General features: G+C 42.1%; 1 protein-coding gene across 8 annotated transcripts in view; it reads left to right on the top strand.

Annotated features, from left to right (window-relative positions):
* Positions 1-18495, top strand: part of DCDC1 (doublecortin domain containing 1) — a 443558-nt gene that overhangs the window by 198144 nt on the left and 226919 nt on the right. For all 8 annotated transcript variants that reach the window (XM_070626537.1, XM_070626535.1, XM_070626540.1 and 5 more), the window contains one exon: positions 12216-12308. In XM_070626537.1, the coding sequence (XP_070482638.1) occupies positions 12216-12308 (93 nt within the window). The remainder of the gene's footprint in view (positions 1-12215; positions 12309-18495) is intronic.

The raw sequence follows: 18495 nt of genomic DNA, 5'->3' as shown, positions 1-18495 counted from the left end.
GGATATTTTCGCTGGGTAGAGAATTCTCGGCTGTAGATTTTTGTCCTTCAGATTTTTGAATATATCATTCCACTCTCTTCTAGCCTGTAAAGTTTCTGCTGAGAAATCTGCTGATAGCCTGATGGGGGTTCCTTTGTAGGTTAGTTTCTTTTGCCTGGCTGTCCTTAATATTTTCTCCTTGTCATTGACTTTTGCTAGCTTCACTACTATATGCCGTGGAGTTGGTCTTCTTGCATTGATAAAGTTTGGAGATCTATTGGCTTCTGTCACCTGAAGATCCATCTCCCTCACCAGATTTGGGAAGTTCTCAGCCATTATTTCTTTGAATAGGTTTTCTGCCCCTTTCTCCTTCTCTTCTCCCTCTGGTATACCTATAATCCTTACGTTGCATCTCCTAATTGTGTCTGATAATTCTCGGAGAGTTTCTTCATTTCTTTTAAGTCTTGCTTCTCTCTCCTCCTCTGCCTGCAACAATTCTATATTGCCATCTTCCAAATTGCTAATTCTTTCCTCCATATTATCGGCCCTACTGTTCAGAGCATCTAGATTTTTCTTAATCTCCTCTATTGTGTTCTTCATTTCCAATATTTCTGTTTGGTTCTTCTTTATCGTATCAAACTCTTTTGTGACATAGCTCCTGAACTCGTTGAGTTGTCGGTCAGAATTCTCTCTTAACTCATTGAGAATCCTAATGATGGCTGTTTTGAAGTCATCATCATTTAGGTTATATATCTCATTTTCTTTGGGATTGTTTTCTGTGTATTTGTTACTTTCTTTCTGTTCTGGAGATTTAATGTATTTTTTCATATTGCTTGATGATGTTGATTTGTGCCTCCGCATGGAGATAGAGTTTAGTTGCTCCTTTCACTTGTTTCAGCTGCTGCGGTGGGGGGAGCAGCTGTTTATACTTCACCAACCAGGAACCCTGTCCGTAGTTGCTAACTGGGCCTGGGCCCCTCTTCGTAGCCACAGTGGCCCTTTGGATTCCCTCCTCTGCCGTGGGGGCCGTCACAGGGGGGCTTCAGGCTGCAGGTGCCTACTGTTGTTGCCCACCTAGATGCGCTCTCTCCTTGGGGTCTGCAACGGTGTTATGGGCTTTTCCAGCGGCCAGGGGTGGGATCACTTATATTTGTCGCTCGGTTGCTGTCGGCACCCACCAAATCTCACTTGTCCTCTATGGGTCGCAGGAGAGCTATTGGCATCTTCTACAGTCTGTGGTTAGTACACCTAGCTATGCTGCTTTTGCCCTGGGGTCTTCCAGCCTTGTGGCTGGCGGCTGGGTGCCTTCTACTGGCGCTGTGCAGAGGCTTTCCCTAAGGCTGCTGTGAGCCTGTAGGGTTTCCCCCTAGGCTACTAAGCTGGGTCTCTGGAACTCTCTCCAGCCCCAGTCCTCTCCGAGATCTCCGGCAATCCCTAGCCTCACGGGGTGGGCAACGGCAGCTGGGGGTCGCCGCGCCCTCTGGGATTCTCTCCGGGCCTCTCCCGGAGCCGTGAATGCTCAGCGTGGCCCCTCTGCTAACGGCACACAGAGAGTTTTGTCTGCTGCCCGGGCGGAGCTCCAGCGCTTCTCCTCCGGGTCGCCGAACCGGCCTTTGAAAGTTCCCCCAGCCCCGGTCCTCTCCGAGATCTCCGGCAATCCCTAGTCCCACGGGGCGGGCAACGGCAGCTGGGGGTCGCCCCGCCCTCTGGGCTTCTCTCCGGGCCTCTGCCGGGCCAGTGCTATCTATTTAATAACCCCCTTTCCTTGTCAATTTGCTTCATCCACGCCCCTGGGGCAGGTGTGTTTTGGAATTCAGAGTGTTGTCGACTTTGGAGAGCCGTGTGATACGTGGACCGATAGTCTCCCGTGGAACCAGCCAGTAGCTCTGAGACGGGTCCCGTGGGAAAGCACATCAGTGTTTCGCAGGGCAGCATTCCCACTGCGTGGGGCGAGTGAAGGCTGTGAATCGACCCTTGCTAGGATTTGCTGCCTGATGGGTTGTAAAAAGCATTCAGCTTTCCGAAATTTTTAGATTTTGGAGTGTGGCTAAGAAATTCTCGACTTGTATCACGTTTAACATGTAATAAAGCCCTAGCATACGAGCTGTGTCTATTTTGACCCGATATTTAGTTCTATTGTGTGTCTTAAGCTACACACTGTGACACACTGCTTTACTGATTTTTGTTTTGATAAACATTTTAATGTTAATTTTATTACTTCTTCTTGTTTCCCAAAATTTCTTGGGTCGTTATTTTTTATGTGTATCATAGAACATTTTCATCAAGGTCCAAACAAATAACATAGGAGAATTCAGATTAATTTGAGGGAAGCCCAGCAGGAGGCCTGAGCCGTGTCGACAGGAGGACGGAGTTGTGCTCCTGTGTCTGGATTGTGAGTCACTTTGTCTTCGCTCTTGAATAAACTGAGAGGTTCACACTCAACTCAGTTGGAGAGCCATTGGTCTCGTGACACATTTCCGGGAGTCTGTCTGGCTGGACTCCTGGGTGCTCTCATGGTCGTTAACAGTATCTTTCAGTGTATTAAAGGCTGTTAGGAGCCATGTAAAGAAACCTGTTTACCGTGGTTTAACCTAGTGTTTAGGAAAATTATTTGACACAGAATCCCTGTCGCCTGATACCAGCGCAGAGTTTAGGGAACAGCTGTCTAATGACGAATAGGAGCCCGAGGATTCTCAGCTGTCACGAGCCCGTCACAGATACCGATTGGTCATCTGCTCCCTGCCTGCTTTGGCCGCGTGGACTGGCGATACAGAGGAATGGTAAGATATGGTCCTTTACTTCAGGGACGAACGCAAGAGAAACGATGAGGGAAATGCTGAGCGCTGACTGCAGTTCTCAATGCACTGTTAGCCCTCGGAAGGCGCAGAACTTTGTCACCAGGGCACGTGCCATGCCGTGTTCATATGGGCACTGGCATTCAGTAACTGCACTGGAGGAAGGAACGGGGGGAGGCAGGAGCGGCACTGTCTGTAGTACATGGCAGTGTCCGTTTGCTCATGTGTGTATGGGGAGAGGACAAAGCAGAGTGGGCTTCCCGGATGAGGCTGGACCAAAGCTGGGCCACAAAGGATTGGTGCGTATAGTTTCCCCGTCACTGCAGGAGATCATAATTGGAAGCAGGCTTACTGGAGATGTGAGGTGCGCCATGCCCAGCCTTCCCACGTTCAGGCACTGTTCTATAAGGATGGTGGCCTATCTGGCTTGTCCTTTCTGGGCCCCAGAATCCTAACTACTGGTCTCAAGCAGTTCTCTGATTCAGGATAGCTACTTAGTGGGTGAGAGGAAATGTGGTTCATTATTTTACAGAAAGTTTAAAGTTTACACGTTACTTTACACATTCCTGTGTGGGGAACGGTGCAGGAGTGGTCCAGCTGAAGCGGTAAGGTCAGCACGCAGAACACGGAGGCAGCCTGCCACGCTCGCTTCTCAGCTGAGTCTTCAAGCTGCGGTGCAGAATCTGTGAACAGCTGAAATGTTTCTTTGACACCCTTCATTGACCTACTCCATTTCGTAGGGGCCTGCTTATCAATTTCCCTGAAAGATACAGTCTGACTGTGCTTTATTTCTCTCCTTTGTCTTATAAATCTGTTTTGCCTGTGTTCCTGGGCTCAGTCTATCAATAGACTCTCTCACCTGTGCGTATACGATTTGTGTGCAAAATAACTAAATAACTCAGAGTTATTTTCTGACGTGAGTGTTACTTTCTTCCTGAACCCTCACCTGCTGAATCCTGGGGAAAAATCGCTGAATGTCCAATTCAGTTTAAAGTTTGGTCTGATGTGATCACTGAAATAGTTATTTTAGGCTATTCTTTCTCTCAGATAGACTCTCCTTATCCCGATGGTTTCCTTCAGGCAGTATATGGAAGAGGGGTTGGTGTGGCTTTCACATCCTCAAGGCAAGGGGCTCCGGCCTCCTGCTGGCCCGCTGGCATGTATACATTGGCGTGGCAGCTGCCGGCAGTGGAAGGACATCCCTGTTCACCTGCTTGCTGGGCGTTTGTCTGGTCTGCATCGTGTGAACTTGTAGCCCGTTCTCTCGACTCGGGCACTTTTCTGGTGGTGCCTCCTGCATTATCTAAACCTCACCTTGACTTCCTCTTGTATTCAAGACCCTTCCAAGGTCTGACTGAGACACCCATTTGGCCCTGGCTTGAGCGGTCTGTGGTACTGCTCTCACTATAGAGCCATCTCTCCCTCACTACGCCAGTAGCCTGTGGCAGACTTCCCAGCCTAACACGCAGCTACTTGCCTGTCCTAAGACACAGAAACCAAGGGTGACTTGGGAAAGCTGGACCTCAGGCCTCCCTCTGCCTACCTGCACTGTGCCATCCTGTCCACGTGGCTGTGTCCTTGGTGGCTTAGGGCAGCTTCCCCCCTGTGTCCATGTTGAAGGCAGGGGAGCAGAAGAGCCCTCTGCCCGGGGACTAGTTTCCACTCGCCTGACACTTGCTCCCTCCCCAAGCCACACCCTAGAGACGGGAATTTAGGACTTGTTCTTCTGGCTGTTTTGCTTTCCCACCTCCCGCTCTGAGACTTCTTCCTATATCTCTGCTAGGACTGAAGGAGGCAGGCTTTTATTTTATTTCTACATTGTGTCCTCCTTATTCCTGACTCCAGCAAAGGCTTAATAGCGGTCAGAGTCGTCACTCCTAATTTACGAGGGGAAACTTACGGGCTGAATCCGCTGTTTAACTGTTTATACACTAATGGAGAGGACTAAAAGGTTTTCTTGAGAGTCACATCCTCTCTCAAAGACACAGTCTCTTGTGCAAGGATATTGCTCTGTTGCACGATTCTGTTGGACGTGTCAGAAACAATACCATCGTGACAAGTCCTGTTGATGCCTGGGGTAGTCTGGGCAGCTCGTGCGTGGAAAGGACAAAGAGGAAAGCGTGTTGCTAGTTTTTAAACCATTACCCCGGTTACATCACCCATTATAACACCCGAAGGACTTTAAACTTGGCATGTTAGTAAGACAGTTGAGTTGCACACCTTGAGTTTCAAGGAATAGAGACTCATTCACATCTCCTAAAGTAATGCATTTACTGTGAAGACATACATGACATGTCTGTTAGGGTTTATTGGTTTCACTCAGTGGGATTTGTCTTAGGCTAACTCAGGCAAAGACTGAATTTAATGGGATAGCAGGTGGTAGCACATGGAATTCAAGGAAAGACCAAAGAGAGGGGCTGTAGAAAGAACCGGAACAGCTCTGGATGTCTGGATCGAGGGGGCAATCTCTTCAGGGTGCTGTTAATGGGACCGATTCTCTCCAACTGTTTGTGTCTCTGTGTGGTCCTCTTGTGACTCTGTAACTCTGAAGAGAGAGGCTGATAGGTCCTGGGTCAGGGGCCCACCCTTGGCCAGGGTCCCTCCCAAACCGCACGTGGTAGTGGGGGAGGTGGAGTAGAGTCGGTGTGAGAGGGCGGGCTGAGTCCAGCTTAGGGCAGGCGACGTTCCCAGTCGTGACTGAACGTCCAGGCAGGAAGTTTATAATCTGGCTACTGAGGCAGGATTAACTCAGTGCCACTTTCTCCACAGAATGTGCAGGGCTAAAATTTGTTTATGATTACTTTTTTTAGAAAAGCAGGAAAGAAAGGAGACTTTAAAAGCAGTTTAAGTTTCTTTAATTGTGTTAAATAAGTTGGAGGTGAAGTATTGTGGAGAATTCTCTTTTACATCCTTTCAGACAAACTGTCACTGTTTCAAAAGTTCCTGTTGGAAGTGGTTGTGATTTATTTTTTGCTAATTTTCAAATATTATGAAGATTTCTTTTATAAATTCTGCCTTGAAACACACTGTCCTCAAGAAGCTCCGGGCTGCGGCAGAAGTAGCTTTTTCCAGAGTTAGCAGGGTTGGGAGAGGCGTCCCTGGCTTTGGAAGGCCCGGGCTGTGTGAAATGCCAGCACTGCTGCCCGATGTCTCAGGGCCAGTTTGTTGTGGAGCCAGAATCCACAGCCGTCTGAGTTAAGGATTCTGCTCCTTCTCCAAGTCTAGAAGCGGCGCTCTTGAATTTTTTGGTTGAAAGGACTTGAGACAACCTGGTTGGAAGTGAGGCCGGGTCAGGGTTTATGAGAGGGACCTCTGAGACTGGAACTGAGGTAACGTAAATAGCTTGAGAGGATGGGGCTGCGGCTAGGCAGAGCTGAGGACCGCGTCCTTGGTTGGGTTCCTTATAGCACGGGCACTTTGCACCTTGCACTGAAATTCAGAAGTAGATTAAGTATGGGGCGCACTAACCCTCCAGCCCTCCTTCCCCAGGGTGAAATGTTCCCTCAGCCCGACCACTGCCTTAGGCTGACTCACGCGGGGCTGCCGTGCCCTGTCTCTCTGCTGTTCCTTCAAGGCTCGGCTTGTCCTCGCTCCCCCGCCTCCCGAAGCCACTTCACTAGTTGTATGTAGAACAAATTTCATCATGTAATTAATTGCTAATTAGTAATATTAACATTTATTAACAATATGGCCCCATATCATCACTTCTTTTCCTAGCAGACACTACCCCTCATTTATGGCTTTCCATCTCCAGTCACTCCAACCCCAAATTATATTTTTGTCCTTTGTACTGTAGATTGTATTGCTTATACCTCCATTTGACAGTTAATTATGAGTTACCTCATGCTTTATGTTGTTTCCAACTTTTTTTATTGTCTCCTCAACCATGTTGCACATTCTATTAGCCTATTTGGACCCAGAAAAATGTCGAGAACAGTGGTTCGTGTGGAGCCATGTTATTCAGTTAATGCTGTGGTTTTCTGAATCATGAGGGGAAGTGGGATCCGCTGGGTTCAGTTCTAGGTTCCCAACTCTCCCTTGCCTACAATGCCAACCTTATCTAGTTACCAGCTAAGCTTTTGCTGAAAGATCTCAGAGACTACTGCCCCCACCCCGTGAGGAGCATTCGCTAAACAGCTCCGCGTGCAGTTTTTATTTGCTCAACCTAAATATAAACTTTTAATCCTGGTTTGGTGCTTCTTCGCAGTCCCTGGTTTGATTCTGAATAAATAGGAGGTTTTTAATAAATATTAAGATGAAATAAATGGGTATGATAATTATATCTTATGAACTTTAGTTCATATTTTAGTTCAATTCTAAAAGATAGTTAAATTAATTTTTAAGTCAAAAATAGTTCAGATTTCTTTAAGTTATGACAAGTGTTGAGCACATAAAGTCATTCCTTGTAGAAATTCACAACACACACTGAAAACCCATTCGAGAGCCCCAAGAATCACCCCTGATATTCATGGCAGGAATGGATAGTATTTGTGTGACATGTTGACCTATCCACTAGTTTGATTTTGTACATTTGAACTTTTCAAACCATTTTCTCTATTTTGGTTTCATCTTTGTTGACAGGTAGGGAACGGAAAATAGCAGCCTAGTCCAATTTAAAATGATACAAACTCATTTATCCTTTAACTCCTTTACCACATATTTTTGTGTGTGTGGCTGCTCTTTATGAATTCCATTAATGCATTTCCAGACACAAATTATTTAGGTGGACAAAATTCAGAGTTTTTCCTGGACATCGTGATACCGCATTGTGGCTTCCCCCACACTCCCAGCAGCCACCTCCTGTTCCCATACATACATGGCAGCAGCAATGGCTGGAAACAAAGGGCGCTCTCCCAGCCTCTGAATACAGTGACATTCATTCTGAGAGAAGCAGGGGCAGCTTTTTGAAAGCCGACTTCTTCAGCTCGACAATAACACACAATGAGTTATTGACTTGTTTATATACGGAGCTCTTTCAGTAACTAACTCTGACTCCCACAGTCTGGACAAATGATTGATTTCGTGGTTAGAAAAAGAGAAAGCTCTTGCGCTAAACTCTGTAGTGCAAACTACTTCTTCCCCATTTGTCCCCTAACTGAATAGGACCTTATTAAAATGCACTTTCCAAAAAATACCTGCAGCTGGCCTTTATAACCATGTTTTGTATATATAAATAAGTAATTTGTCCCAGTCTTTTGTATATTAACAGACCATTGGGAAACTTGTCACTATATATGAAGGCTGATTGTCCTGTTGTTTATGCTAAACTGTATTGCCTATATCTGCATGTAAAATATGGATCAAATAATTTATTAATAGATCAATATTTACAGGTCAAAGACAGAGTTTTGATAGAAAGATTCAGTTTTCTTGTTGGGTTATGTTGACCGGTGAAGGACTTTACATACAACACATCTCATAACCTCCACATTTGAATCCCTGGCTGTTCTTCTGAATACAGAGAAAAGTACCTGCAGAGCTACAGTTCAGACACCGAGGGTTTGGTTGGACTCCTGGGCTCCTCCGTCTTTGGCTGGCACCCGTCTGGAATGTCAGCAGGAATTACACAGACGGAACACTCCAGCTTGTTCGACTGCTGTGCCCTCTCTAAAGATACTAGTAATTGGACTCAGAGTTTGCTTTAGAGTTATTTTCTCTCGTAAAATAGATTTCATTTTACCTCACTGCCATGTTAAAATTTTTACACAGTCTTTGTGATTTTTATAAATACACTTTAAAATATTTTAGGGAGGAGTTAAGAAAACAAGAAGAGAAAGCCATATCCTGTCGATGACTCACGTGAAATGCCACCCCTGCTGTTTGTCCGTGTTTCTCCAGTAGGAGGCCTTGGGCCTGTTTCTCCTCTAGGACGTCCACAGTGGAGCTTGAGGAGCAGCAAGCGCTTGAAGAACTCCTGAAAATTAAAAGCGCTTTCTGTGACCCTCCCAACCGGCTGCATGTTTCGTATGGAACTACGTGTTACTAAACTATGGCCCTTTAGGGCTGCAGAGAAAGGACGTTGCCAGCAACCGCAGCATCAATAGTTTGTGTAAAATGGAGACAGTCTGAAAGCAGCATTCACTAGAAGTTGTTTCGCGGGACTCTGCTGCTTCAGGGCTACTCGTGTGGAATTTTTTGTTTTTAATTCGTAAACAAGTCGTTCAAGGTGAACTCATCCTTTTTAATCTTGTTTCTCTAACCAGACAATTTCTGGCAGTGTTTTTGTCCAGTTTTCTTTGACAGAGCTGTTATGTTTCTTGTTTCTTCCATTTCTGTGCTGGCCTTGACAAGTTTCTTGATTGTTCTATTCTGGTTACTTTAATATTGAATGAGCTCAACTTTAAACGAATTTTGGATAGCTGGTGTTTGTTACTTACATGGTTTTAAACTTAGCAGCAGGGCCTGACAAAAATGGCAAATTAAACCTTCCTGTTTAGCTTGTTGGACTTTCATGTTCACAACGAGTGGTTGGGGTGTTTTCTCACATTCAAAAAGGACAAGGTATACCGGGAACAGAGTGACTCAGTTTCTCTCTCCCCTGTTTGGTAGAGATTTGGCTTTTCACAGTTCTCAAGAAGTTTTAGTCATCATTCTGGGGGTTTTTTTATTGAGGTATAATTGACATATATAAAAGTTTCAGGTGTTCAACATAATGATTTGATATATATCGCAAAATGGTCACCACGCTGTCTAGTTAACATCCATCACTTCGTATAGTTACAGAATTTTTTTCTTGTGATGAGAACATTTAAGATCTACTCTCTTAACAACTTTTAAATATGCAGCACAGTATTATTAACTCTAGTCACCATGCTGTCCATCACATCCCCAAGACTTATTTATCTTATAACTGGAAGTTTGTACCTTTTAAGCCCTTCACCCATTTCAACCCCTGCCCCCAACCCCTGGCAGCCACCAGTCTGTTCTCTGTCTCTATGAACTGGGTGTTTTGCTTTGGTTTTCTTTAGATTCCACACATGAGTGCGATCATACAGTATTTGTCTTTCTCTGTCTGACTTATTTCACTTAGCATAATGCCTTCAAGGTCCATCCTTTCTGTTTTTGATTTGAAGTTTCTACCCTCTTTATACATGAAAAATTAGTCTCAGAAATTTCAAATCCATTGACAAAAAAATTATTTCATGTATTTTAGATAAGAACAGCAAATCAGAAGCAACTAGTTTTCTCTTAATGAAGGAACAAGAGGATCTTCTCCAAAGTGACAGGAGAGAAGAATGCTACTATTGTTATCATGTGGGACTTGAGAGGGGCGTGCTGTTAGCACTGCATATTATTAATAACTCAGGGTGAAAATGGCTTTCTTAGTTTGACTTTTCACTTACAATAATTTTCTCCTATATGATTGTATTGAAATATCTCTCTTGAAATGGCTGGTCTGTCTCCAGCAAAGGCCCCATGTGTGTATCCTTACCTTCGTTGACCGTTTATCTCTCAGCATCCTGCTGGATTCCCTGTTTGGTACTATACCTACGGTGCTTTTCAGGAATGTTGATGTGTTTTCCCTCAGTCTTTAGTTGCTTCTTTGGAGGTTGAGTATGAGAATGGAGGTGATTTTTCCAACTGTGGTGCTTTCAGCGGTTAAGAATTACCACCTTTTAAGAGTTGCTTGGAAGCAGTCCTAAATGTCATGGCCCTGGGAGACGTCGTTAGAATCTGACTTACTGCTCTGGCACCAAAGTGTTTCATAGCTCTGCTTTCGTTTTGTTTTGTTTTCCCTTCAAAGGAAGCTCTGCTCTGAATGTTTTTGCATTTGGAAGTCAGATTTTAAAGAATAGATGACCTTGGTGACTATTCCCCAGTCGCTCTCCTCCACACCTGTCTCCCCCGAGATGAGAATCCCCCCGGGAAGAAATGACCATGGAGACTTGAGACCCGTATATGAGCCTCAGTCCACACACAGGCTTCCACGTGTGCGGGTCAGGCTTGATAGTTGACGTTGTGTCATGTTATGTTTTTGTTTTACTTCGGCACAGGAAAAATATTCCTTGGGGAGGGGGGCTCTTAAGAACAGTTTCACACGATGATTTTTTTTTAACTTTTCATCAGTGGTTCTTAAAACCTGGAACAGAGATCGGCAAACCGCTGCCTGCCAACCAAATTCAGCCTGTCGCTTGTCTGTTTTCTGAGTTTTATTCAAGAATAGCTATGCTCGTTCGTTTATGCATTGTCTATTTCATGCTGCCAGGCGGAGTTGGGTCACTGAAGGACAGGCGGTCTGCCTCCCCCTCCCCACGCCTAAAATATTTACAGTCTGGCCCTTTGGAGCAGTGTTGGTGAACTCCTCACCTAGGGTGATCATCAGAATCACCTCAAGATCCCTGGGCCTTTCGCCTCCACCACACAGCATCTCTGACGGACTGAGCTGTATCGCGTGTCGGTGGATGAAGTGCAGGTTCCATGGTGTTCCTCTAGCAGATGTGCGCAGTCGCATCGAGGAGGCCGTCCTGTTGAGGCCACCCCCATTGCATCCCAAGCACAGGAGTGGGTCTTCAGGCAGGTACGGATGAAAGATCCATGTTAACTCAAACATGGTCAGCCAGGCCGACAGCTGAGACGGCCTGTTTAAAACAACAGCAACAGGAACAAAACAAAAAAGGGTCATTATTCATTTTAATCCTCAATAAGGAGGTACAACATGGCAAGTCCACTGCTTAAGAGTTAAAATTTCAATTCAGAGGGTCTGTGTCGGGCTACTGTTTTCTTTCTTTCTATCAATGCCACTCTGTTGAGTGAATATTATTGTATGTGTTTAGCTTTTTCTTTTTGGTGAAAGTAGCATTTTGTTTCAAAGGGAATTTTTATAAGGGAATATAGACTGGGCTGCATTCGCCTTTTCACAACACGTAGGTGAGCAGCAGCAGACCTTTATCTGGCTCGGTGAATGGAGCCGGTCAGGGTAGCTGTTCGGCTATTTCAGATACATTATCCTCTGTCATGAAATATTATAAATCACTTCGCATTATTCTAGAGTGTTTGAATTGACATTTGGTTCTGGTTTATGTCCTTGAATTCTTATCCTGACATAACAGCAGCCAATTTATTTCCTACTGGCAATGAAAGATTTTAGTAGGAATTGTCAGCCTAATTAAAGAAAAAAGTTGCTATGCTCATTTTGATAAAATGCTTTAAAAACGTACTCATCAGTATCAAATATCTGCAATTAAGGACCCCCTCTCGAGTCGTATTTTAGTAAACTTAAAAACAATGGAAGTGGAAGTGAAAAATTCAGAGTGTTAAATGTTTTAAATATAAAAATGAACTTTCAACTTATTTAATATAAATGGAATTCATTTTCACATAAGTACGGGCCAAATTAATTTCAAATCACCTTCCATAATTATGCTAAATTAGTTGTTTGAGTAAATGTTGCTATTATGTGTCAATAGGTGCCTATTTTCATGTCATTTCTTTATTTTCTAGTTGAACATGGCCGTGGATAAACAGAAAGAGAAAATTACTGAAAAAGTTATTCTTTCAATGACAGCAAAGGGACTACATCAGACACAAGAAGAGGTAAGGAACTTACTTTTTAAACTGTATTACAAAACTACAAGGAACTGATTTTAAATTTAAGACAAATTTTACTTGGGTCCGGTAGTGAACAAACTATAGTTATTAGATCACAAGATAATGGAAAAAATTGGTCAAAACCCAAAATCATTTTATTGACAGAGATAGCTTGAAAAATAATTATAGGCTTGAAAGAATAATCATACTATAATTTTCTGAAAAATACTTATGAATACCTTCTCATAAATTTCCCAAATTAGGCAATTATTGCATGCAACTTGAATCTGGAAATTATAGAACTTACTAGCAGGAAAAACATTACAATTTTGTTGAACTTTGAATAAATACTAAATCTTATTGTTATTTTATGACTTTCTAGGAATAGAATTATTGTTCTGAATTTTAGAAATGCTAACCATGTTACGTCTTATCAAGGAAAAACTGCAGTTTACAAATGTCAAGACTAAGTGAGCTAGTCGTCAGGTTCCGCAGGCAACCTTGCAATAAGGGCACGAGAGCAGCTTCTCCCCCAAAGCTCACGCTGTGCAGTCGACAGCAGCTTCCATAAATGAAATAATAATACGAAATTGGTGTTAGACAAGGGGAGAATGATTTTCACGTAGTTCCTGGAATGCAAAAGCATTTAATCTTTCTGAGAAAAGATCATGAATTTGCTCATTTCCATGTACCACTGTCAGTAAATAAAATCTATGAGCAACTTGGGAATATTTAAAAATTAAACTTTCATATAATTCTCTTTTGACGTTTTGGAAGAAATCTATCCTACCTTTAGAGTTTTAATATTTCCTTATCATTGTGGCTGCATCTCCTTTGCTGTGTGTTTTATAGAAGATGAACAGGTACAATGGATCAAATTTTCCCGAGTGAATTCAAGTCTTACATTAAAACCTACATTAATATTTGGGACCTGTATATGTTCAGTGTTAAAGACTATATTGTAAACATTGATTGTTAATCTCAGTAGAGCTATTTCATGAGAAAAATTCAGCTTGCGTAATTCCTAAGATGTAACAAATAACAACTACACACATTAAAGTTATAGTTCTAAGTCACTCCGTGTAGTATTGACAAGTTAAAGACAAGGTTTTTTAGCTATAAATTTAAAAAATATTGTCCTCAGTTCATTTGAAAAGTGTTTTTTTAATCACAGTTGGAGAGTTTTATTACGTTTTCCCAGTAAGTATAAAATGATTCTATCATGTATCCTGATACAGTAAACTTTAGGAAATGCAAATAAATATCTCTAGTTTAGCTAGTATAATTAAAATTATATCTATAGTAACAAAATTATTATTAGAGGCTAAATAGAAAATAACCTAAAAGAATGAACAGATTAAGTATTTTCTGCCTTTTAAATATTGTGATTATTTTGCTCTTTAATATTTTGTGGAAAATTACAATTTCAATGGAACTGAAAACTTGAAGTGGCCCAGGAAAATGATCTTTATGTTAAGTATATCATTTTTAATGCTACCTTATTAGTAACACTAGAAATAAAAATGATCTTTTCTGGAAAACCTACCAGTACTTATGCTAATTGGTGTTTCTTCTTTATTGTCACATCAATGTTTATTTAATGCCAATATACTTCAGTGTTCTTCCTACAGCACCTGACATGGTCACATATTTGCCTGATCAGCCATGGCTCCAGTGCCTTTTGTTTGCTTCAAAAATCACACACACAGTAAAGGGAATATGTATTTGTGTGTGTGAGAGTGTGTGTACTAATCTCTAAGTATATTTGATATACTATGAAAATAATTTCCATGTCATTACTTTGAAAGTGTTTATATTAATCTTGATGTGTAATTGCTAGTGTTTTGGTTAGAAAAAAAATCAATGATATCAAGTTTTGGCCCTAATTCATGTACAGAGATGTGAAACTGTGATGGTGAAGAGAAAACAAAACTTGTGGGAGAGATTGCTTCAATATTTATTTTTGCCCACGGTTATCTTTTTCGCAAAAATATTGTGTTTCTAGATATATTTCAAAAACCAAACTGAACATCATAAAATCTGAGATTTAGATTTCTACTGCCTATAGTTTTATCTTACAATCCTGTGTTTTTTTCATGAAATTTTCCACCTGAAAACTAGGAATAATAATGATGTATGCATCATGAGATGTGTATGGATTTTATTAGAAGAAACGCCTATGGGAGAAAATGAGGAGAGCTCTGGGTGAGGCTGAGAGAACTGCCGGACTGAAATGCGGGCTTGAACATGACCGAAGGAGGGAGGAAAGGAGGAGGGTGGGAGCATCCTACAGTGCTGTGCAGTCTAAGGAAGGTGCAGCGAAGCTGGTGGTATATCCTTGAACCCAAATTGTCCATCAGACACAGGAGTCCTGTGACTCCCTGGGGTGGACCTGCCTTAGTATCCTCAGCCACTGGTGCCAACATGGCCATGGCCATGAGAGCACCATAGCTGGAACCTTTGGTCAATCATGCTCCTGTAGTGAGAAGTCTGTGAGGCATATTCTCGTTGCTTCCTCAAAAGGTGTAGTTGACATCATCCTTGTTGCCATCATCATAGCCCTATTTTCAGGTGAGTTATAGACATTCAAAATATCTCTATTTTCAGTCACCCCTTCTCCCATGAGTGGATGGGGATGTTAGTTTCTTGAATAGGCTTAAAGGCAGCACACAAGGAACCTCTGGCTGGAAACAAGATAAATTTCCTTCCAAAATGTTTTCCATCTTGAAAGACTTCTAGGAACCTGTTGCAAAGCTGGCAGTCGTCGACGCGGTAGGAATAGAGGTGGTATCCCTTCCAGGTTTCCCGGTGGTTCCTCTGCAGCCATCCTTCCAAATCAAGAGACACTTAAAGTTGCTCACGGGTTCCCATGTCCTTTGTAGTCTTCGTTCCTCAAGTCTGGGTTATCATTGCTTCTTAACCTGAAAAACACTGTACTCTTGGGCCTGAAACAAAGAAGTGATTTTAGGAAGTTTACAATACTCATTTTCATCTCCCTTCCCCCTTTCTGGTTCTTCTTAATTATGGTATAAATTGCAAAGTTCCCTGGTCTTAAGTTTAAGCTCTGGCCTGGTTTGGAGACCGTCCTGTATGTTACGTGCCAACCTGGCACTCCTTGCGTAGAGGCTGCTGCCCTTCATGTTGATTTCAAGTGACAATTCAGTGCGAAGTGCTTGGGAGTCCTCCTTACAGACAAGGATGGACTCAAGGCCACATAGCAGTCAAACCGAGCGCTGAGCTATCACTGAAAAACCAGGAGCTCCTCAAAGAGTATCCATAATATTGAAGTACAGTGTTCAGAACGTACGGTACAGAATGTACGACTTTGATATGCATACCTTTTAGAATGGTTATAAAAAGAATAATATTTTGTGCTGACTAAATCGTGTTGAGAATTTACTTAAATGCAAGGATTGCACGAATGCATCATAAAAACGTGACTAAACTGCCCTGTGTGGGTTTTCATGAAGAAACCCCCGTGTACGCTGTAGACAGGTGTGCATTTGCATTCCTGCACAAGTTTGGCTTGTTTCCTCATCAGAATACTCATCTTTTTTTTTTTTTTTGCTACCTTCTGCTCATTTGTCACTCTCCCAAATTCTGTACAAGTGTCACTTCCGTGCTGCATTTCCACGGAGAATGAGGAGTAGAATGTGTGGGCTTTCTGCCGCACAATGAGATGGTGCATTTTTCACCATATGCATGCGTAAGCCTTCTTTTGTGAATGGGACTGATAGGGTCAGATAATGTTTAAAGGGAAAGGCTTTCTGTCTCTCAGGCCTCTCTGTTTCCACATGGGTGCTCCCACACACACATAGATTGAATTATGAACAGACCCATTAATGCTGGGATCACAAAAGGTCAAGTTTTGTCTTCTTTTACCCCTATTCACATTGCCTTTGTAGAGGGAAAAAAAAGGATTTGCAGAAAAAAAGATTCATGATGAAGAATTTTAAAGAACATTTTCCCCCTTCTAGCAGCATCTGTGATTTGAAAAAAAAATCATATTATGTAAAATAATTCAGGAGTCTTATATTACCTACCCGATTTTGGTACATGAGTTATCGTCCGTAGGGTTATCTTTAAGGGTGACATGTTATCACAATAACTGAGAACAAAATGTAGCGCTTTGAGGATAAAAGACCTTACGAATATATAAAGTAAAATTTTAGTAAAACTGGATGGAAACTTTATCAAAATGTCAGTGGCAGGATTCTTGATATATTTTTTTCCATGCTTAAGATATGTTAATTTTTGCTAAGGTATCTTATTTGATAGTTTTAAGTTCTTTTTGAAAAAATAGGTGATGATTGGTGTAATTATGCTTCATTCACATACATTAACAGATAATCATGAGACCAATGAAAATAGCAAAAATGATAGAGAAATTTTTTGAAGCAGCAAAGAATTCATAAGGAATGAAACTTTTAAGGCTTTAACCAATAGCCCTTTAGAATGCAAATGACATCATCAATTGTATGGTTGGTTGATTTCTGATGTCACATGAAATCCCCTATCAGTGAAAGGCTATGGGTTGTGACAGTAAAAGCAGTCATGTATAAAAATGCTCTCAAATCACAGCCTGAAATTCCTCCTTTTTTTTTTTCTTTTTTTTTTTTTTGGTGGCTAGCTATGGCACAAAGTGCAGCGTTCCTGACTAGCATAATATATTCTGCGGTACTTAGTACACCTTAGAGATTACGTGAAATTCTGTCTTCTGGAATCACATGATGCTGGGCATAGGTTCAGAGAGGGTCAGTGCTTTCCAGAACTGGAGTCTTCCTTCCTTTGGTTCTTGGATTTTAATTTTGTCAGATAATGATAGGAGCAAGTCTCTTGGCCTGCTTTGATCTCTAGCTTTGATAAATACTATTATCCATCCTGTTTGAGGATAATGCTGCTGGTGGGTAGTATGGTGAGGATGAGGCTGAAAATACTGACTAATACTGCATCATCTATCATTTCCATATTTTAAATGTTACAACTTTCTTATCGGGTTGACAGTACTATGGAAAGCACAGAAATTCATTCCAGAAAGTAAGAAAAGGTCTTGAGTCTTGAATACCAAGCTGAGGAATCTGGGGGAGCAACTGGAGGGTGCAACATGCTATTGGAGGTCGATTAATTTGGGGGAGGTGGCAGGATGGTTTAGAGGAGGAGAGACCAGAGACAGGGAGACCGCACAGTAGGTGTTTTGGTAATCCGAGCAGGGGGAGGGGAAGAGGAGATGAGGGCTTGGACCAGAGTATTGCTTATAAGAAAGGGAAGGAAGGAGAGAACATATATGTATTTGGAAGAAGGATTGGCAAAGTACAGCCCTGGGGCCACGTCCATCCCTTCACTCATTTTTCTGAAGAAAGTTTTATTGGAGCACAGCCATGCCCGTCTGGTAGCATATTGCCTGTGGCTGCTTTCAAAGTGCAACTGCAGGGTCGAGCAGTTTTGATGAAGACTTTATGGCCCACAAACCTGAAAATACTTATCGTCGGGCCCTTATAGAAAAAACGTTTGCCAGCCCTTTTTCTAGAAAAAAGGATTGTTTAAAGGAGGAGATGATTGATGACATAGGGACAAACAAGGGAGTTACGGGAGACCAAAGAAAAGTAGGAATCATTTAAATTAACTTGTTTATATGCACATAATGCTTCTAAAGTTCTTGGGAAAAGTTAAATGTAATTGAGGTTTTATAGACATAGTATATACGATATATACTATATATATAATGTTGAACTAACTAGGTAGAGTAGAAAAATAAATATTCAAGTCATAAGGATAATAGTACAAACTTTTTTTCACTGACTTCCATGATGTCCTCGGTGGAAGGGATGGGAATCATAGATCTAACATCAGAGTTGGAGTGTAGACTGGGGCAGGTGCCATATTTTCAGTTGAGAGAGACAGAGGATGAGGTGTCAATATGTGGGAGACTCCTGGAGAAGGATTTCCCATTTTTACTGTGGACGTTGAAACGAGATGAGAATCTGAAGTTTCAACTTTCTTCTGCTTCATGTGAAGTAGGAGTAGGGACGGGAAAGACAGACCAAGAGTAACAATTAAAACTTGATGTGCAGAGAACACCTAGATTTAAAGAAGAAAACACTGTAATAATATAACGTGCATGAGGCACCAACTATAGCTTAAACATTGTGCTGTCCATTCTTTAATCTTATTTAATTATTAATATGGTAAAGCC

Source organism: Equus przewalskii, chromosome 6 (genome assembly GCF_037783145.1).
Source record: "Equus przewalskii isolate Varuska chromosome 6, EquPr2, whole genome shotgun sequence".
Classification (NCBI taxonomy): Eukaryota; Metazoa; Chordata; class Mammalia; order Perissodactyla; family Equidae; genus Equus; species Equus przewalskii.
Note: the sequence above shows the minus strand (reverse complement) of the source record. Positions and strands in the feature narration are given on the sequence as shown.